Consider the following 18,913-nt stretch of genomic DNA (forward strand, 5'->3'; position numbering starts at 1 on the left):
ACGCAGTTGACTCATCAGCCTTGCCCGTCACAGGGACGCGGGGTGGTATCTTCACTTCACTTGACAGGAACGTCTTACCAAGCCTTTGATGAACCAGGAGAAGAATGCTATCTCGCCTCCCAACCGAGCTACTCAATGTTATCTCACAGGTGTTTACTTCCATTACTATAACCAGGCACCGGGTGCCGAACGCACGAGTTGCTAATTTATTGATTGTATCGCTCGACCAAAGAGGCCCGAGGAGGCTCTGCCTCACTTCGAAATCTTTTCATGACTTTGCAACACCGGTTTTACACCGAGCATTGACCATTTCCGCAGGCGAATGTTTTCTAGCACGAAGGCGATATAATAGCGGTATTCCTGAACGTGGTCGAGGGCCTGGAAGACATCTCTACATCGCTACCAGTTAATCCTCAAACTCGCTCCAAATCTGGCGAGCTATGCTGCGCCATAAATCTACCTTGTGAAGCTTCGTCCTTCACCAAAGGCGGATATGCCCTGATACTGGACTTCCTCACGACAGTGCCGATATTTCATTTACCTCGGAAGGTCTTCCACTGCTGGAAGACCGCGCGCAGAATCCTCTTAGCCACCTTGAGCTGAAATGCATAGGAATGGCCTGTGCTCCACAATTCCTGGTATGTTATACTTTCTGAGTCTCTTTGGCAACATCGACTGACAGTTAGGGGTCGTTGCAGAAGCCGATGCTAGTTTCTCTTACTAAACAAAGAAGTCTGAGAATTCTACACGACAGAGAGTCTGGTTCAGATCGCTGGTGTTTCCGTAGCGAGTGGATTATTGAACCGGGAGCAAATATGTATCATTTCGGTACTCCGAGTGACCACAGCTATTTGAGCGATTCGAGCAATGAGAGTGAAGATGAAAGTGAAGGTAAAATTTGTGATGGGACCCGTCACAAGCCATTACGAATCTCTGAGGGCCAATATATGACGGAGGCGTTCCTGAATTTTGCGCAAGGGGCTTTCGGGAAGAACGACTTCCCATCGTTGCAGCTGCTTGTGTGTGGAATTTGTCTTACGGGGGACGGAAGTATTGGAAGTACAGCGTGTTCCTGTGTCGCAACTCGGCTCATGAAGGAATTACAGAAGGCGTTTAAAAAGCTCCAAACTTGTTCGGAGCCTCCTTCACCAATATGGCGACTTTTACAAGCTTGTCCCGGGGATTTGTTATTCAATTATTGACACCAACAGAGCAACTTTGGTCTCGTACTGGCTTGAATCAACTGGCAGTGATGCCACTGGCGCTATGGACCTGGTTTGCGCATTCCTTTGGAAGTTCAATCTGAGCCTGCCTAGCCGTGCAGAATTTACTCGCATAAGAGAGAATAAACCCGGCTTCCGAGATAGGTGCCGTGTATGTTTAGCTTGATTAGGCAAGTCCATGCGTGAGCCCTACTACGCAAGGGATCGCTGAGTTTGATCAGCTGTAACGCCTGCTTCCCCGCATGCAAGCGAGCTGCAACCTGGCCGGTCTGTTATCAGCTTATTTGAATCAACCTGTTCCTGATGTCCTGGTATCTGTCGATTTTCTTTCCATTCCATATTCTTCAGTTGTCCTCGCCAGTTCTACCATCATGAAAGAAGGAACCCCGTTGCAGGGTGATGACGCCCAGTTGGCTGCGTTGGGCCATCGACCAGAGTTGAAACGCCGGTTCTCTACATGGTGAGCAGTGATAAAACTTAGTATATAGTATGCCAGAACTAAACTTCACCAGGGCTATGCTCGGTTTGGCCTTTGCTGTTCTGAATGTGCGTGTCCTATGCCCGTGCTGGATGGCCATACTCTAATGCAAGCACAGTCGTGGACTGCGCTTTCAGCTAGTTTATCTATAAGCATCTCTTCGGGAGGCAGTACAAGCGTAATCTGGGGTAGGTAGAGAACTATACTTGGGGACTATTTTAACACGACCCACTAGGTCTGGTGACCGCGGGTTTCTGCAACTTTTGCATTGCGTCTTCATTGGCAGAATTCCTCTCTGCATACCCAACGTGGGTCATTCTATTGCTTATTGGAATGGAAACAGTGTCTCACATTTAATAGAGCCGGTGGACAATATCATTGGGTTGCAGGTAAGTAATGATAGACCATGACTGCTGGTTGGGAAATGAAGCTAACGGTTCTGTAGTTAGTACGTGGTTTACAGCATTCATTTATGGGAAGCCTGCTGAAGGATACAGTTGCCTGGCCAAAATGGGTCCCAATTCTTTCCTGGATTACTGGCTGGGTTAATGTGGCCGGATGGGTAGGCAATGCTAGCCCTACATCCATATACTACACGACAACTGACAGTATATTAGGCTGCGCTGACTGCGGTCAATTCCCTTTTGTCGAGTCAGCTGATTACTGGGATAATTTCTGCCATGCACCCAGTAAGGAAGATATCATTTGTATTGCATCAGATCCGAATTTTGTAACAGCTAGACTAGGACTATGAAGCCCAACGATGGCACCAATTCCTTATCTACATTGGCTTGACCCTCGGGGCATTCGTCGTCAACGCCTTTATGAACTCGATTCTGCCAGTAATATACCGCGGTGCCTGTATATTATGCCTAAGATTTACATCAAGTTTTCGCTGACGGCTCCATAGTTACCTGGTCGATTGGCGGCTTTGTCATTGTATCCATCACAGCCCTCGCCTGCGCTTCCCCCGACTATAACTCAGCCTAGTACGTGCAGAATAACAACCCCAGTCAATTTCTATCCTGACTAGTTTTAGCTTTGTATTCTGCAATTTCGTCAACACTACTGGATGTAAGTCATGCCCGAGCAGCGCATAGATGGGTTTCCTGACTTAAATAGGGCCAGATGGCATTGCCTGGTTACTAGGAGTAAGCGTCTCTATCGATTAAGTACCATGCCACATACTTACTTTACACAAAGCTTCTGCAAGGGGGTCTCGGGGTCACTGCCTTTGTAAGTCATTATGTTGGCCTGAATCGAGTACTTGTTAATAGACTTTATAGGATGCAGTTGCCCATATGATTGAGGGTAAGCAAACACCAATGCGCACCTACACCTTACTTACGTAGACAGAGGTTCCAAATGCGTCGATTGAAGGTCCCAAGGTTATGGTTTACTGTGTCGGCATTGGAACGTTTACTGGCTCAATCTTCCTAATCGTCCTCTTGTTCGTCGCAGGGGACATGGACAAAGTAGCCAGTTCTGCGGCTGGACCTCTCCTCCAGATCCTTATTGATACGACGAGGAACAAAGCAGGTGCTATTTGTCTGTTAATGTAAGCAGCATCTAGATATATGTTGGTACTTCGAGAGCTGGCTGACTGAGTTGACCAGGCTCCCCCTCGTCTGCTTGATCTTTGCCCTTCTTAGCGTCATGACGACAAGTAGCCGAATGATGTTTGCATTCGCAAGGTATGTGTTTAGCATCCCCGATAACCAGCGTGCTTTAATTGAAACTAATGAGTATCTACAGAGATGGTGGCCTTCCTGCATCTCGCTTTTTTGCCAGGGTCCACCCAACCCTGAAACTACCATTGAATGCCCTCATATTGACGGTGATTGTGGTCATAATATTCGGCTGTCTTTTTTTGGCCTCAACCAGTGTCTCCAACGCCATTATTTCCGCAGCTGTCGTTGCTCTTGACTTGTCCTACGCCATGCCGATTGTCGTGAATTGCCTGCAAGGTCGAAAGGCTCTTCCAGAAAGACCGTGGAAACTACCCAATGCCGTTGGCTGGGTCGCTGATATGGTCAGTTTGTCTTAACATTGGCTCGACCTTTCGTAAACGCTGGTTTGGTTGTCACTAACTCACCGCTACAGATTTCGCTATCGTACATCGCCCTTACAACCGTCCTCTTCGTCTTTCCGCCGTCTTCGACGGTTACTGGGAGTAATATGAGTAAGTGATGCGGACATGTTCACACGAGGTTTAGTTGATACTGATTGACGCCTGGGGATTGTAGACTACTGCGTTGCGGCTTTCGCTGTTATTCTTATTATCTCTGTGTTCCAGTGGATAGTCGATGGGCGGAAGAATTACACTGGCCCACGTCTGGACATGACGCTTGATGGTTTGGAGAGTATGCCGACTGAGCCCGGGCAATTAAATACGCATGAGCATGAGAAATAAAGGTTGTGAGGCTGGTCGGAGTAGAGCATGACTTGTTTGTTGGCCTGTCTCTATTCGTAAGTATAGTTGCTGCACCCTCAGGACAGGATTTAGATATAGGAACTGTATCAAAAGATAAACATGCAACCGTTATATTTTCAACGTGGTTGTACAGGATAGACTAGAAAGTCGAAAGCTTTGTATCCTATCCTGACTAACTCAATGGGATAACAACGACTGAGCCGCTCCATGCATTATGAATATGAAGTAAAAGTCTAGATAATACAGATACATTAAAAAATGCTGTTAAAACCGTCGAGCCATAGAGCAACATCAAACGGAAACAGCGAGCCCGACCTGGACAGAGTCCCAACTCAAGCCTTCTTTTCGTCCTCCGACTCACTCCAATCCAAAAGCTCCATAAGCTGATTTTCAGACAACTTGGACGCGCTCCCCTCGGCCTCTTCCGCCTCCAGCTTCTTCGCATGCTTCTTAGCCCTCTTCCTTGCATTCTTCCCCCACTCCGGCACTCCACTGGCCGCCGCAAAATCTTCCGCATTCTCTCCCTCAATCTCCTCAACCTCATCACTGTCAACCTCATCATCCGTATTCTCAACCTCTCCAAGTACCTTTCCCTCACCCTCGCCACTCACACCACCCCTCAGCGCATTCGCCGAAACCTTCGCCTTGGCCTTCCTTTCCTTCTTCTCCGCCTTTTCCTTCTCCTGCTCCTTCCTGCGCTCCCGGTCGTGCATCTTCTTGAAGAAGGCCTCGATGTACGGTCTGATCAGGATGTAGCCGACTACAGACGCGATGACTTTGGTCCAGCGGTAGGCGGTTACTTCGGCGAAGGACTTGTAGAAGTTTGTGCAGAAGCGCGTCACGATGAGCTCGAGGAAGGCGTAGAGGTTGCTGAAGTAGTCGCTTAGGGCATCGGTTGCGATCCCTGCAATATCGGGTGGGGAGGACATTCTGGCGGTTTTGGCTTTTTTTTTTCTCTCTCTTTCTTTCTTGTTCTTTTCTTGTTGGCTTGTTGGCTTGGTTAAAGGAAGTGGGAAAAGGGTGATGAGGGATTTATTTGTGTCGCGGATGGAGCTGACCGGGTAGCTCGGTGAGGCCGGAAGTGGGATGGATCGAGGGATGGGAAGAAGACGCGGCTGGGTGAAGCCAAGACACAATGCCTGGATTGCCGCAATATAAGAGCTCTGGCGTTTACTGGCTCTTAGAGTCCGATACGTAGCAGGAGCAAAATTGATGAGTTGTTCTGGCAGACTTCTTGCTTCGGGCAAAAATGTATTTTCCGAATCTGGTTAGCGGCCTTTACACGGATAATCTTTAAGTCCGAGGCAGCTTTGGCCAATGGTTGGCCCCTCACCGGTCAGACGCGTCGGGCGCTCTTATCGCGTCTCCGTCTTGAGATATTGCTTGCTGTCTGAATTGAATTCGGTCGTGCATCTACGAGAAAATATCCTATTCCATCAGCTGAGCTTCGAATATGGACACCAACGAGGATGTTGGCCTTGAAGAGGTAGGTATCTCCGGCTCATGCGCACAAGAAAACCAGTTAACCCATTCAGCGCCTGAAATCCGCCCTCTGGTTATCTATTGGGAAAATCGTGGACGAGGAAACAATCAAACTGGGCGTCAACGCCACTCCCCAATTCATCGGCGCGTTGACCGAGCTCGTCTGGGTACAGATAGGTATGCTACCCCGCGATAGAACCAACTTTCCGCCAATATGGAGGATAACATCTCCGGCTTGTGTTGGAAAATGGCATCAGTGGCATACTTGGGCGGTCATGCGACTTGGGTCACTGGTGCCATTATGTCATTATATGCCCTAGTGCCTTGGGGGGAGGCGGCTGACGGTTGAGTTTGTATAGAAACCGCGAGTCAGGATCTAGAAAGCTTTGCGAAGTGAGTTTGTCAAACCTTAGTTGTCCCAATGCGCGGTTCGGGTTTACTGATAGGTGAAATCGATGCAGGCACGCAGGCCGCTCAACAATAAACGTATCTGACGTGATGATGCTTGCACGCCGTAACGAAGGGCTTGAGTCTATATTAAGTACATTTGTCGATCGACAGCGCGAGCACGAGCAGCAGCAGGAGGAAGGAGATTGAGTGCTACATTTAGGTGTTCTGGAACTTCCCCATGATGTTGGGAATGGAGGCGATTGGGTGGCTGCGACTTGCGACCACTGAGCAGCCCCGGACTTTTGTTCATTGACAGGTGGGTGAAATCATTAAAGGTTCAGAGCAGCGCTAAGTGAAGTGGTAGGGCGAACTCAGCCAAGAACGCGGGGTTACCTGATTCGGTGAACGGCTTGGAGCCTGACAGGATATGACGCAACTGCGCAGTGCTCATCAAAACGAGCTAATGTAATAACTATGGCGATACATCGATAAATCGGACAGACACCCGGCGAATCATGGAATTCGGTAGCTCGCGGCCATGGGCGCTGTCCGAATAAAACCAACGGCAGTTCCCATTATTCAAGCAGCGGTAGAAGCCACAAAAGCTTCGCTGACGACACCTGGTCAGATGAACCCGCATTCTCTGTCAATCAGCTTTCAGATCCCGCTGTTTCACCAGGTACGAGCCAGGCAAAATGGACGTATTCACCATGGGCCTCTGTTGCGCACGTCATGGGAACGTTGTCGGTGATGGCCTGCTTGCAATCGCTGGTTAATAAATCAATGTACCCAGTATCGTGAAGTTAGGTTTGGTAACACGAAATTGAATTTAACCATATCACTCGTCCCTCGAATTGTTTGTAGACATTGTCATTGTACTCATACCACATCTACGAATTTCCTGGTTTTACGACACGCAACAAAACCATGCCACTCATGAAAGCAGTCCGTTTCCACGGCCCCAAGGACATAAGGGTCGAACAAATCGAGGAGCCTGTCTGTGGAAAGGGCCAGGTGAAGGTATTTCTTCAAGCCATTCCAGCACGACATAAGCTAACAACCATTGTGCCAGCTGCGAAACACTTACTGTGGAATCTGCGGCAGCGACCTGCATGAATACGCAGCAGGCCCAGTCCTAATCCCAAAACAACCTCACAACATCACCAAGACCACAGCACCGGTCGTCATGGGTCATGAGTTTGGTGGTATTGTCGAGGAGGTCGGAGAAGGCGTAACGCACCTCTCGCTGGGGCAAAAGGCCGTGGTGCGGCCAACGATCTTCGACCGGAAGTGCCCTCCCTGCAAACTCGGCTACGAGTATTGCTGTGAGAACATTGGCTTCATTGGCATGTCTGGTAGGTTTTGAGTAGTATCCCAAAAAGGATGGCCCGGGCACACGCTAACATGATATGCATAGGATATGGCGGCGGATTCGCGGAGCATATCGTTGCACCCGCAGAGCACTTTTATCCTATACCGGACAATGTTTCGGCAGAAGCCATGGCGATGATAGAACCGCTAGCCGTCGCCTGGCACGCTGTCAACCTATCACCATTCAAAGACGGCATGCATGGTGACAATGTCTTAATCGTTGGCGGCGGCCCGCTGGGCCTCTGCATCCTGCAAGTCCTGAAAATGCGAGGCGCCAAACTGACCATGGTTGCCGAACTAACAGACACCCGAAAGCAATCCGCCAAGGACTTTGGCGCATCGCACATCCTAGACCCTAGGGAGGACGACATCCCCGAAAAAGTGCGCGAGCTGACGAACGGGGTTGGCGCAGACGTTGTCTTTGACACGGCTGGTGTGGAAAAGGCACTTGACGGCGCGATTGGCGCTGTGCGCGTCCATGGCACGATTGTCAATGTCGCCGTATGGGAGAAGCGGCCACATATTCGGGTCAACGAGATGATGTATCATGAGGTGAAGTACCTCGGGGCGGCCTTGTACGACGAGAAGTCGTTCCGCAGTGTTATTGAAGCCATCGCCAAGGGCGAGTTGCACCCAGAAGGCATGATTACGGATAAGATTAAACTGGATGATGTGGTGGAGAAGGGATTCAAGACGCTGCTAACGGACCGCGACACGCACTGTAAGATCCTTGTCGATCCGCAAGCGTAAAGTGGTGCGTCTATTTGCTTGGCGTTGGTTAGCAATTTCGCATTGTTGAGCTGTGAAATCATTTTTACGTTTTTGCAGTTGAGCGAGATTTGTGTAATGATGCCTGTTAGTAAGTCGTTCATTATTATTTTATGCGCTCCCGCAAGCATGGAGGCTGTGCTCTGCTGTGGCTGTGCCCAGCCAATTGACAGGCAAGCTCTGAAGTAAACATGATGTCACAAGGCTGGTAGTGTGGCTGGGGCTGTCACCCTGTGCTGCGTAATTTGTGGTCTCGCCAAAAATTGGGCCATCTTATTGCCCTTTCTCGTCGTCATTTGTGGACCAAGCTGTGACAATCTGCTGGAACGGGTGATGGACAGCCTGTAGGAAGCCGCAGAAACCTTTGATCAACCATTGAAGGGTGGGCAGATCCAAGAAAGTTACCCACTGATCTGCTTGCCGTCGCACACCCTGTCCCTGGACGCCTGTGACAATGGAATTCTGCTGCCTTTTGCCGTGAACCCGTTGGTCGTGGACTTCTTTTAAATAAATCCTGTCCTTCTTAGCCTGCATTCTTTTGCTCCTTCCACCCGCTTGTCTTGAAGAGCTATCTGGGCTAGTGACTGCTAAAAAACGCCCCTTACTTCGTCAACTCTATACCTCACCCGATCGGCACACATCACAGCACGATGGGAGTCGGAGGTGTCGTTCTTCGCTTCGTTAACCTGGCCATCAGGATCCTGCAGTTCCTGGATTCTGCAGTGATCCTCGGCATCTTCTCCTACTTCTTGGCCAAGCAGGCCCAGCATGAACTGGGTATTCCTCGCTGGATGAAGGCCGTGGAGGGTCTCTCAGGAGCGGCCACGCTGTATGCGCTCCTGGGATGCCTCTTCACGTGCTGCCTCGGAGGTGTTGCTTTCTTCGCCGGCCTGGCCATGGCTCTCGATGTCTGCTTCATAGGTGCCATGGTTGCCATCGCTGTGATGACCCGCGATGGAACCCAGACATGTCACGGCACGATGGACACCCCGCTAGGAACGGGGCAGGAACACGCCGATTCCCCATCCGGCGTGCAGTACGGATACGCCTGTCGTCTGAACAAGGTTGTCTTTGCCGTCGCCATTATTGGAATGTGAGTATCTCTCTACAGCAGAATAGAAAAGGACAGTGATTAACTTTTTTTTAACAGCTTCTTCTTCCTCATTTCCATCCTCTTCCAGTTCCTTCTTGGTCGTCACCACAAGCGCGAGAAGCGTTTCGGCCCTTCTCCCACCAACAACTACACGTATGGAACTCAGAAGCGCCGCGGCTTCTGGCGCCGCAACAAGGCTGCGCCCCAGGCTGACGGTGACGACACGCTCCCTGGCCACCCCACCCCCCACGACGTCGAGACGGGACCGGCTACGGGGGAGAAGCAAGGGTGGTTTAACAGCTTTGGCCGTAAGAATGAGGACCCTGCCGCCGCGCCAAATGGTTACGCGGCTCCGGCCCCTGCCGGTACGGGGTACGGCAACTCGGCCTATGGTAACTCCGCCTATACGGGCAACTATTAGGCCGATTGCTCGGTGCTGTTCGATCGGCCGGATCGACTGTCCGGGATGGCCCCTGGCATTCCTTGTCGGGATGCGATGTGCATCCGGCACTGATCTTCCATAATCGAAGGAAAAGACGTACATACATGTGACTATTGGTGGCTACAGGAACCACCACAGCAATACCAGACTACGAATATAATCTTAATGAACTTGTTACTCCAAATCAACCGAAAACGAAGACTACAAAGGGTGTTCCCGGGTCTAGAGGCCCAGCATGACTGAACGAGGACATACACGGTTTCAATCGACGTTACGACATTGGGGGGACATTTGTTGCTTAATACTTTGACTATCGACCTCTCTCTTTTACGGCCTACTTGCCTTCTTTCGAGTGTCATTGCATTATAACCACGATACATATTTTAATATTGCTGGAACTTTTGATATTTACTGGAGCATCATTGCTAGACTTGGCTGCTCAATATCACTAATATTGCCTTGCTTAACCTTGATCTACGTAATCGTCGTAGAGTGTAGCAGTATACCCGATGTGGCATGCACGGCTGGGAATCTGTCGGGTTCCTTACAGCTGTACAGGATGACGACGCACTACGAGAACCTTGCATATCCCACGTCCAAGTGGTCGGAGTATTTTAGTATTTTCCACAATCACAGAGCCCGTCGAATTGTTTGGCTCTGTCAATTCCGCACTGGCTACGGCAGTGGGGAGGCCTGTTCTGGTCCCGGCCCTGGCAAACCTGCCCTGGTTGATACAAGGGCATCTACACCGGTTGTTTTGCTTCTGCTGGGCGGCCACCATGTTGCAATAATTTCATTAATGCATTTACCATCTCTGCTAGATATTAGGCCGACTCCACCGACCTGGCCTGACTCGATGTCGGATCTTTCACCGTCTCCAGCCGGTCGCCACCCTTCCATGTTATATAATCCCACAATCCTTCTCAAATTGGCTTCCACCATCTCTGTCGACCTTTGCACTGCCCAATTCTCAGGATGGCCGACAAGCAGCCTCAGGTCGACATTACCGACGCCACAGCCGACGCACGGCCCTGCAGCCCAATGCGTATCGGCATCGGCGTCTCGAATCCTGCAGCGACCGACCGATCGGCATCCCGTGAAGACGAAGTCGACAATAAGGACTCTCCTGCACCAACACCCGGATTCTCGTCTATCGCAAGCACCCCGGGCTATGCGACCCCTGTAACGGGCGCCCAGACCCCCGACCCGCTGCTGGGGAATACGAAAACACCCATCTCGAACATCGCAACCTATGCCGGCAGCATCGAGCTCAGCTCGGATGTCGCAAATCGCAAACCGTCTGCCACTCCAGCTCCTGCTCACGATGTCACGGCGGACGAGGCGGCGTCGCCTGTTCAGAAACCGACTAAGCAGGGGATCCCAGCGGAGTTGTCCAGTTTGACGGCGGAGTTGTTCCTGGTTGCGGTGTGTTCTGTGAGCTTGATGCTTTTTTCGTTCTTGTTGGGCGATATGCTGGCCCCGCAGGAGCAGATCAGGGAGGCCCTGGGCATCACGAGCTCGGAGCTGCCGTGGATTGTGGGCGCCTTTAACACGGCGAATGGTCTCTCTGTTGTGGTTTCTGGCTCGCTGGCTGATCTGGCGCCGCCAAAGGGGTTGATGGTGGGTGCGTATGCCTGGCTGGCGGCTTGGAATATTGTCGGTGCGTTCTCGCTCACCCACTCGCGGTATATCCTCTTCTTCATCGTGAGGGCCATGCAAGGTCTCGCCATTGGGGTGTTGGTCTCTGGCAGTATGAGTATCCTGGGCCGCATCTATAACCCTGGCATTCGCAAGAACAGGGTCTTCTCGGCCATCGCTGCGACTGCACCGCTGGGATATTCGCTTGGGGCCTTACAAGGTGGCGCACTGCAGGCGCATCTTCCATGGATTTTTGGTACAAACGCCATCCTGTGCGCCATCTGCTGCCTCGTCGCCTTTTTTAGTATTCCATCCCTCCGCCCCGCCGCAGACCAAGCCGGCGCTGAACCCCCATCGCTGCGCGACTTTGACTACATCGGCGCTGGCTGCGCTGCTGGCGGCTGCGTCTGCCTCCTCTTCGGCCTCACCCAGGGTCCCGTCGCCGCCTGGTCCCCATACACCTACGTCCTCATCATCGTCGGCTTCCTCCTCCTCTTCGCCCTCTTCTTCTGGGAGCGCAAAGCCACCCGCCCTCTCATCCCCAACCGCCTTTGGCGCACCCCAGGCTTCACTGCCCTAATGGTCGCCTACTTCCTAGGCTTCGGCTCCTTCTTCGGGGCGTGGCAGTTCTACGTCCTGCAATTCTGGCTGCGCATCCAGGGCGTTGCCCCCATTACCGCCGCTATCTATTTCATCCCAAATGCCCTCGTCGGCATCTTCGCCGCCTGGCTCGTCTCCCGTACTGTCCATATCTTCCCAGGCCACTACATCTACACGGCTGCCATGTTCGCATTCACACTAGGCCCTGTCTTCTTCATCCCCCAGACTCCCAACACCACATACTGGGCTCTCTCCTTCCCCGGCGTCGTCCTGGTGACATTCGGCCCGGACCTCGCCTTCGCCGCCGCATCGATCTTCATCACAAGTAACGTATCGCGGAGCTACCAGGGCAGTGCGGCCAGTTTACTGGTGACGAACCAGAATTTGTCGAGTGCGATTATGACCAGTGTAGCTGATGCGATAGGCACGAAGATTGACCGTGACCCATCTGGGAGTATTGGGCTCACGGGGCTTAGGGATATCTGGTGGTTTGCATTTGCGGTGCAGCTGCTGGCGGCGTTTGTGGTTGTGGTTTGGGTGAGGATTCCGAAGGAGGTTGAGAAGGAGCATGTTTCGTGATTATTGATAGATATAGATTAGATTGATGGGTTATAGATATAGATATAGAGATAGAGATAGAGTTAAGATGTTTGGTTTTGCTTTTTATGATGCAATTGATCTTGACAGTAGCAGTAGGCCTCAAGGCTACTCCTAGTACCTAATTACTCTCCCGGGCCATGCATTTATGGTTTTGTGCAGTTCCTGGACGTGAGCCTTATACCATTAGTACGGGTAGGAAAGTACCACCAGGCTCGGGCTCTAATCAATCTCCCATTCCTGGCCAACGTTTGCTTTTCCTCCCTTTTATTCAATGGAAACATCATTGCCAACCTCCAGATATATTACACAACGCCTCACTATTCAACTTGTCCCCACTATATTCACTCCGCTCTAACAGTGGAATATATCTTTAGCTACTGGTGTCGACTATCTGCGAGATACTGAACAAGGACTACCAGAAAAAAAAAAAATCACTGTTGATCCTACCCCACGTTGAGCTGTGCGGGAGCTTACTGGAAAGTGTGGCAGGGGTTCTCTAAATCAACATGGAAGAAAAACTGTGTTTATCGCTCGGCGAAAACACAAGTGCATGGCTGCCAGCAATATTGGTCGACGGGGAATATAGAGTGCAAGTGAATCAAAGCCCGATACGAGTAGAGGAAGCTCCCAGGGTCTTCAGTTGGAGCATATGGTCTCCAGCAAGTAACGGCGACTGATTTTCGAAAAACAGAGATCGGATCGAAACGACTGCGTCGCTGGGCTTTGGCTTGTATGCCCCAGAGGCATAGACAAGCCGTTCGGCGAGAGTTTCAAATGGGAGCTTGAAGCACAACTGAGAGTAGCTGATGACGGTGCAAGAATTGGGAGCCGAACCGCGAGAGTGAAATATCCATTTTTGGCTCGCTTCGCCAACCCAGAAAGCCGAAGGGGAGCCTGATAGCGCTGATTTCAACACTTGGGAAACGGATGTTAAGACGCTAGCTGCAGACCTGTCGCTATGGATACTGACTATCAAGGCAGGGCCAGAGGTTGACCCTCGAAGAACAGTCCTGGAACATTGGCGTGGTGGAGATGGAGTTATCAGATATGCTCCCCTTATTTCAATGTATGAGCCGACCTCTCCCAATCACTCGTACTACTAAAATGGTAATCTAACCCACAATGCACTTGATTGAAAGGCAACTTGCACCATACAACAACATAACAGTTCATCCCAACAGTCTCAGATCGGTTTCCGAGTCGCTTCCCGAGTCACTTCCCCGATTATGCGCACGGGAAATATTCAGTGCATTCATGCTCCAGCTGGCATCCACGATGACAGAAATATCTGGACATCTGGAGCGTCGCGCTCACCTCCGAGAGGACAATGAAACCACGTTTCGTTGGGAGCATTACGCGATGTCAGGAGTCACCGATATAGTACGCAGTTCTGGACTGGCCCTCGATGACGAGGAGGCATATATCCTAGTTTACTCTGCAGTTGAAGCCTGCGGGCTGTTACGGAGGGGCTGAGGGTATTGTGACGATAGTTATCAGGAACTACAGGCTTATGGAGCGCAGATATACGGAGAATATCACGATGCTGAGCAGCCGATGAGTGAGGGTGTTGTTACCAGGCTGACAGGTGGTCTACGATAGATGGACAAATAATGTACCATCTTGAACCGTTGGAATTTCTTGGTTTATGATAACAGGCAGCAAAATAATGGGTTGCTGATATATACCTTCAGGTTCTTGGATAAGTTAACTTGACTAGTTTACTAAGGGTGACAGGGGACCTCAGCCCTAGCACCGAGAAACACTCCAATGCAGGCCATGTTAAGTTACGAACCCACCGCAACTTGCAAAATAGCGCCATGCTTTCAGGTTGGGAGATGGAACTGGCAGTAGCATTCTGCTCTACTCAGTCGCTTCAAGCAGAATAATGGAAGATATATATTAAGCTATGCAGCAAAACACCAAGGAAAGAAAAGAAGACATAGCGAGGTCAAGTAAAAAATGTTGTTAACATAAAAGTCCTGGCAACATCACAGGCGCGGACGAAGAGATACACAACGAAGGTTTGTTTGATCCATAGAGAAAGTAATGCGAGAGATGGTTGATTCTGAGGTAAGAACAGGTCACGTAGCGATAATAGCTTAGAACCAAGGAGCACGCTCAATGTGGCCATTGACACACCAGGTTCCAGCAGCGACAGGGCCCATGAAGACGGGATGACCGTGGACACAACGGAAGAAGCTGAAGTGGTCGGCGGAGCAGATGTACTCGTCGTCGTAGCGGCAGTGGCGGTGTTGAGGAGTGGGGTGGTCAAAGCGGCCAGCGGAAGTTTCCTGGCCAAATGCTGCGTGAGCGACCCTTGAGGCTTCAGCAGCACCAGAGGAAGACGCAGCGGCGGATGAAGAAGCGGCGACACCGTGGGCGCGGCTAGGGCTGGGTGAGGGGGAGGCGGAGGCGGAAGCGGAGGCGGAGCTGGAGGATGCGATGTTGGCCTTGCGGAGGAAGGGAGCGTCGCCCTCGCACTCGTAGCCCTTGCCCTCGGCCTCTCCTTCGACGGAGGGGCCTGGCTGGGGGAAGTTCACGTCTTTGCCTTCGATGGTCTTGCATTTACCTGGGCCGTTGACGTTGGCGACGAACATCTCTGGGAGGCTGTCGAAGGCGTTTGCCTTGGAGACTGCGGAGAAGCCTTCCATTCGAGAGGTGTCACTGCCGACGGTGACTTGGGCGCAGTTCATGTACATCTCGCGGTTGCCCACCTTGTTGAACCATGACCAGGCGAGGAGGGCCTCACCTGATGGAGCATCGGAGGGGACCTTGAACTTGTACTTATCGGTCAGTGGGCATCCACCGATCATAGAGTGGATGACGCGGAAGGTCTTGCCCTTGTCGTAGGAGAGGGAGATCTGACACGAGCCACCATTGTGGGTAGCGCTGCCTTGGAGTTCAATCTCGTACTCTTGACCGGGCTTGTAGTCGGCCATGGATTTGAAGGGGTCGTTGGCATAACCCTTGCAGGGGAAGTCAGACCCGGAGCCGGACAAAGGGTTGGTGTAGGAGTAGTCCTTTTGGCCGTCGGCGTCCTTGTTCAGAGGGCTGCGGATAGGGAACGGCTTGGACATTTGGATGTGTCCGAGTGCGGACGACGCCAACAAAGTGCAGGTCAGAAGGAAGCTCTTCATGGTGACTGATTATTGAATGATTGATGAATTGAATTATTTGGAAGCACCAGGCTGTGAAGTGGAAATTGAAGTGGTATCTGGATAGAGTTAGAGTCAAGCCAGCTCTACAGGCTCTTATAGCGGGGAGTAACACAGCACTTACCGGATTATACAGCTGAGAATAATAGCCCAATAAAGAGTGACAATGTTCAATAGGCTAAGACTGAATGCAAAGGAGAGAATTGATAACACAACTCTTGTACAGCCGGGCCAGAGAGAAGGAGACCGAGAGATGGTAGCAGCACAGGCCCTGGTCTTGCAGATAGCACCACCTTAAATAAATGAATCCTCGGGCTCTGGCATGTTTAGAAACCTTACTACATAGAAAAATAGCGCTCAACAGGGAGGATGAATGCCATGCCTGTTCCATTTCTGGGGCCCGGGTATCTCGCGAGGAATGCTGCTGTAAACACGCAGCATAACACTGCGGGTGACGCCCCATACCATTCTCGTGGATTCGGTCTAGGCGAGTAACAGAGGCCAAATTAAAGGTCTTCCTATTGTTCAAGAGACTGGATTGGCCAATTCTCGTACATTGACTTCTGAATAGGAATGGGTCCCGTAAAATGGGAGAAGTCTATCGACATTCGACACGGCCAATGCGGTCATGGTGGAAGGGATCCGGATTGCCGAAATACCGCTGGAATGTCCTGTGATTTATGACGAAACGGTGGATTAGACGGGTATAGAAGTTGGTCACTGGTCGGTGGATGGAAGTTGTAGAGAGTCAAGTGTCAGGTGTCGAGTGTAGAGCAGCGGACGTTTAGTGGCCAGTCAGCACTCAGCAGCGATCAACTTCCCGTAAACTCAGCGCGTCGCGTCTCACGAGAGTCACAACTCTCCCTCTACAACCACTCCACCGCAGATTGCCCAACCCACGTCGCTCATTTATTCATTTACTCTATCTATCCAAGGCCCATTTGATCATACATTTCGCGTTCGCCTGCCGCGCCATGATGCTCCGGCATCGCAATTAATAGACACCAGTTCGAAGCCTCCATATTTCACGGATCAGACCCCCTCACGCTGAATGTTGAGGCGACATCTCCCTCCGGAGAGGTTCGTCCAGCATGCCGTCCGTTGGCACAGCGCCGCGGAATTCGGCCTCGCCCACTTGATTCGCCACCCCGTTCCAGTGCGTAGGTCATGGATGACTCGCCCTGTCATGGTGGCGATCCCGATCGCCGCTGCTCGAAATCCGGATTCTCAACCCCAGTGTCGTGCTTATAGCGTGGTAGCACACCCATTGCATTCCACAGCAGCGCGATCCGTCTCGAAGCTTGCGACGACTCCATTGGTGCCTATACCCCCTGCGAGTCGATTCAACGCACGGTCGCTGAGCTTGTCCCACATTATGGAAGGGACCCCCGCGGCAGACACGACAGTGACGCCAGTGAAATCGGAGGATGAACAGGTCGGACATTCTCTAGCGGCTGCAGATGAGGGGCAGGCACCTTCAAATCCTGATACCGCGCCAATTGATCCAGAGTCGGACGAGGATGTGCCGATTGAACCCGAGGAGCTTCAGGAAGCTCTTTCGCGCGCCCCGGCCGTCAATAGCAGCTATCTCCCCCTTCCCTGGAAAGGCAGACTGGGGTATGTGAGTATTCCTGTCCTAGAACTTAAATCTGGTGTCGTTATCTAATCGCATATGCTCCCCGCAGGCCTGCCTGAATACCTACTTGCGGTACTCGAATCCTCCCGTTTTCTGCTCCCGCACCTGCCGTATAGCATCGATCCTCGAGAATCGCCATCCGCTTACAGATCCCTCGCAACCGCCCCATGCTACTAAAAACCGGCCGGACCGGTCACGGCCTCCAAGTGTACGACGAGGCCAAGCTTATGTCGAGGCGATAGGGCTAGCAAATGCTCGTGATCTGCCGAAACTGATACGATGGAACGAGCGTTACGGCATCAAGTTCATGCGCCTCAGTAGTGAGATGTTCCCCTTTGCCAGTCATAAAGAGTATGGATACCGACTGGCTGGGTTTGCGTCACATGCACTGGCTGAAGTTGGACGCCTTGTCGCAGAGTTTGGCCATCGAGTGAGCGTACACCCAGGCCAATTCACACAGCTCGGCTCGCCTCGACGCGAGGTTTTGGAGAACTCCGTCAGGGACCTGGAGTACCATTCAGAACTGTTACAGCTGCTGCAGTTGCCTCCTCAGCAAGATCGTGATGCGGTAATGATTCTTCACATGGGTGGCGTCTTCGGAGACAAGGAGGCCACCCTAGATCGGTTTCGTCAGAACTACCAAACGCTCTCGCAGGACATCAAAAACCGCTTGGTTTTGGAGAACGATGATGTAAGTTGGTCGGTGCATGACCTGCTACCTATCTGCGAGGAGCTGAATATTCCGCTTGTTCTGGACTACCACCACCACAACATAATCTTCGACTCCTCTCAGGTCCGTGAAGGCACTCTCGATATCATGGGTCTCTATGATAAAATCAAGGCTACGTGGACAAGAAAAAACATCACACAGAAAATGCACTATTCCGAGCCAGTATCTGCTGCCATCACGAATCGCCAGCGTCGGAAGCATAGCGACCGCGTTCGGACGCTTCCACCTTGTGATCCCACTATGGACTTGATGATTGAAGCAAAGGACAAGGAGCAGGCTGTATTAGAACTAATGCGGACATTCAAGCTCCCTGGACATGAGCTTGCTAATGATATCTTGCCCTATGTCCGAACCGACGAGAACAAACCGTTCAGACCTCCACGAAAGACAACGAAGAAGAACGGCGATTTTGTCGATCTTGAATCCCAGGTGCGACCCCCGAAGACCGTTCCCGAGGAAGAAGTCGGCATGGGCGGTCCAGAGCGAAGAGTGTATTGGCCTCCTGGCATGGAAGAATGGCTGAGACCGAAGAAGACTGTGAGGACCAATTCTTTGAAAACTCTCAAGTCTCCCAAAAAGGCTCCACCACCACCGGGAGCAGATGGTGTAGATTATGCCACCCCTACTACACCCACTACTCAAGCAACGAAGAAACGAACCAGCAGAAAGCGCAAAGCCTCGCCTGTCCCGTCGACTCCATCGGCTTCTGATGTCGAAGCACCTGATACTTCTGAGCCTCCTGCTAAAAGCGATAATGTTCGTCGGAGTCGACGAACTAAAACCGTGAACTATGCCGAGGAGAGCGAATCGGCATGATCCTCACAACATCACCTCTCGTATATAGTGTATGAACTGTAGACTTCAATATAATGC

The 18,913-nt window shown here is 51.5% G+C and overlaps 9 protein-coding genes across 9 annotated transcripts; 7 read left to right on the forward strand and 2 right to left on the reverse strand.

Annotated features, from left to right (window-relative positions):
- The first annotated feature begins 512 nt into the window (after nucleotides 1-512).
- Nucleotides 513-1,441, forward strand: ASPSYDRAFT_656169 (uncharacterized protein). The gene is made up of 2 exons (XM_040850315.1): nucleotides 513-638; nucleotides 699-1,441. Exons 1-2 carry the CDS (start codon nucleotides 615-617, stop codon nucleotides 1,200-1,202), a joined length of 528 nt encoding a protein of 175 aa, XP_040706367.1. The 5' UTR covers nucleotides 513-614; the 3' UTR covers nucleotides 1,203-1,441.
- Nucleotides 1,442-1,594: 153 nt separating this feature from the next.
- Nucleotides 1,595-4,114, forward strand: ASPSYDRAFT_143203 (uncharacterized protein; the record flags this gene model as incomplete). The annotated part of the gene is made up of 18 exons (XM_040841321.1): nucleotides 1,595-1,683; nucleotides 1,736-1,769; nucleotides 1,820-1,889; nucleotides 1,937-2,009; nucleotides 2,062-2,094; nucleotides 2,182-2,263; nucleotides 2,319-2,390; nucleotides 2,448-2,562; nucleotides 2,612-2,690; nucleotides 2,741-2,775; nucleotides 2,824-2,852; nucleotides 2,905-2,937; nucleotides 2,988-3,012; nucleotides 3,058-3,259; nucleotides 3,318-3,395; nucleotides 3,457-3,733; nucleotides 3,805-3,883; nucleotides 3,948-4,114. 18 exons carry the CDS (start codon nucleotides 1,595-1,597, stop codon nucleotides 4,112-4,114), a joined length of 1,572 nt encoding a protein of 523 aa, XP_040706368.1.
- Nucleotides 4,095-5,365, reverse strand: ASPSYDRAFT_656004 (uncharacterized protein). Its single transcript, XM_040850314.1, has 4 exons — nucleotides 5,194-5,365; nucleotides 4,711-5,114; nucleotides 4,451-4,659; nucleotides 4,095-4,368 (listed from the first exon to the last, which is right to left on the reverse strand). The coding sequence occupies exons 2-3, from the start codon at nucleotides 5,062-5,064 to the stop codon at nucleotides 4,468-4,470; spliced, it is 546 nt and encodes a 181-aa protein (XP_040706369.1). The 5' UTR covers nucleotides 5,065-5,114; nucleotides 5,194-5,365; the 3' UTR covers nucleotides 4,095-4,368; nucleotides 4,451-4,467.
- A 137-nt stretch (nucleotides 5,366-5,502) lies between these two features.
- On the forward strand, nucleotides 5,503-6,693 carry ASPSYDRAFT_41249 (CENP-S family protein). Its single transcript, XM_040846236.1, has 5 exons — nucleotides 5,503-5,621; nucleotides 5,671-5,794; nucleotides 5,977-6,010; nucleotides 6,079-6,323; nucleotides 6,372-6,693. The coding sequence occupies exons 1-4, from the start codon at nucleotides 5,589-5,591 to the stop codon at nucleotides 6,212-6,214; spliced, it is 327 nt and encodes a 108-aa protein (XP_040706370.1). The 5' UTR covers nucleotides 5,503-5,588; the 3' UTR covers nucleotides 6,215-6,323; nucleotides 6,372-6,693.
- A 241-nt stretch (nucleotides 6,694-6,934) lies between these two features.
- ASPSYDRAFT_86247 (uncharacterized protein) lies at nucleotides 6,935-8,128 on the forward strand (the record flags this gene model as incomplete). The annotated part of the gene is made up of 3 exons (XM_040851631.1): nucleotides 6,935-7,027; nucleotides 7,080-7,362; nucleotides 7,425-8,128. 3 exons carry the CDS (start codon nucleotides 6,935-6,937, stop codon nucleotides 8,126-8,128), a joined length of 1,080 nt encoding a protein of 359 aa, XP_040706371.1.
- Nucleotides 8,129-8,557: 429 nt separating this feature from the next.
- ASPSYDRAFT_41257 (uncharacterized protein) lies at nucleotides 8,558-10,146 on the forward strand. The gene is made up of 2 exons (XM_040846239.1): nucleotides 8,558-9,239; nucleotides 9,297-10,146. Exons 1-2 carry the CDS (start codon nucleotides 8,797-8,799, stop codon nucleotides 9,658-9,660), a joined length of 807 nt encoding a protein of 268 aa, XP_040706372.1. The 5' UTR covers nucleotides 8,558-8,796; the 3' UTR covers nucleotides 9,661-10,146.
- Nucleotides 10,147-10,475: 329 nt separating this feature from the next.
- On the forward strand, nucleotides 10,476-12,565 carry ASPSYDRAFT_41258 (uncharacterized protein). The gene has a single exon (XM_040846240.1). The coding sequence runs from the start codon at nucleotides 10,657-10,659 to the stop codon at nucleotides 12,496-12,498; it is 1,842 nt and encodes a 613-aa protein (XP_040706373.1). The 5' UTR covers nucleotides 10,476-10,656; the 3' UTR covers nucleotides 12,499-12,565.
- A 2,053-nt stretch (nucleotides 12,566-14,618) lies between these two features.
- Nucleotides 14,619-15,656, reverse strand: ASPSYDRAFT_55411 (putative extracellular protein; the record flags this gene model as incomplete). Its single annotated transcript, XM_040849034.1, has 1 exon — nucleotides 14,619-15,656. The coding sequence occupies one exon, from the start codon at nucleotides 15,654-15,656 to the stop codon at nucleotides 14,619-14,621; it is 1,038 nt and encodes a 345-aa protein (XP_040706374.1).
- A 1,393-nt stretch (nucleotides 15,657-17,049) lies between these two features.
- ASPSYDRAFT_55412 (UV-endonuclease UVE-1) lies at nucleotides 17,050-18,856 on the forward strand (the record flags this gene model as incomplete). The annotated part of the gene is made up of 2 exons (XM_040849035.1): nucleotides 17,050-17,295; nucleotides 17,360-18,856. 2 exons carry the CDS (start codon nucleotides 17,050-17,052, stop codon nucleotides 18,854-18,856), a joined length of 1,743 nt encoding a protein of 580 aa, XP_040706375.1.
- Between the last annotated feature and the right edge of the window lie 57 nt (nucleotides 18,857-18,913).

Source organism: Aspergillus sydowii (genome assembly GCF_001890705.1).
Source record: "Aspergillus sydowii CBS 593.65 unplaced genomic scaffold ASPSYscaffold_2, whole genome shotgun sequence".
Taxonomy (NCBI): Eukaryota; Fungi; Ascomycota; class Eurotiomycetes; order Eurotiales; family Aspergillaceae; genus Aspergillus; species Aspergillus sydowii.

Bases quoted from the DNA above. Each gene is read 5' to 3' on its own strand.
- ASPSYDRAFT_656169 (XM_040850315.1), top strand. From the start codon at position 615: ATGGCCTGTGCTCCACAATTCCTG. The intron at 639-698 runs GTATGTTATACT...GGGTCGTTGCAG, and splicing joins CCTGTGCTCCACAATTCCTG to AAGCCGATGCTAGTTTCTCT.
- ASPSYDRAFT_656004 (XM_040850314.1), bottom strand. From the start codon at position 5,064: ATGTCCTCCCCACCCGATATTGCAGGGATCGCAACCGATGCCCTAAGC. The intron at 4,660-4,710 runs GTTGAGAATACG...GAGGAGATTGAG, and splicing joins AGGGAAAGGTACTTGGAGAG to GGAGAGAATGCGGAAGATTT.
- ASPSYDRAFT_41249 (XM_040846236.1), top strand. From the start codon at position 5,589: ATGGACACCAACGAGGATGTTGGCCTTGAAGAG. The intron at 5,622-5,670 runs GTAGGTATCTCC...TAACCCATTCAG, and splicing joins AGGATGTTGGCCTTGAAGAG to CGCCTGAAATCCGCCCTCTG. The intron at 5,795-5,976 runs GTATGCTACCCC...GAGTTTGTATAG, and splicing joins GCTCGTCTGGGTACAGATAG to AAACCGCGAGTCAGGATCTA.
- ASPSYDRAFT_41257 (XM_040846239.1), top strand. From the start codon at position 8,797: ATGGGAGTCGGAGGTGTCGTTCTTCGCTTCGTTAACCTGGCCATCAGG. The intron at 9,240-9,296 runs GTGAGTATCTCT...TTTTTTTAACAG, and splicing joins GCCGTCGCCATTATTGGAAT to CTTCTTCTTCCTCATTTCCA.
- ASPSYDRAFT_41258 (XM_040846240.1), top strand. From the start codon at position 10,657: ATGGCCGACAAGCAGCCTCAGGTCGACATTACCGACGCCACAGCCGAC.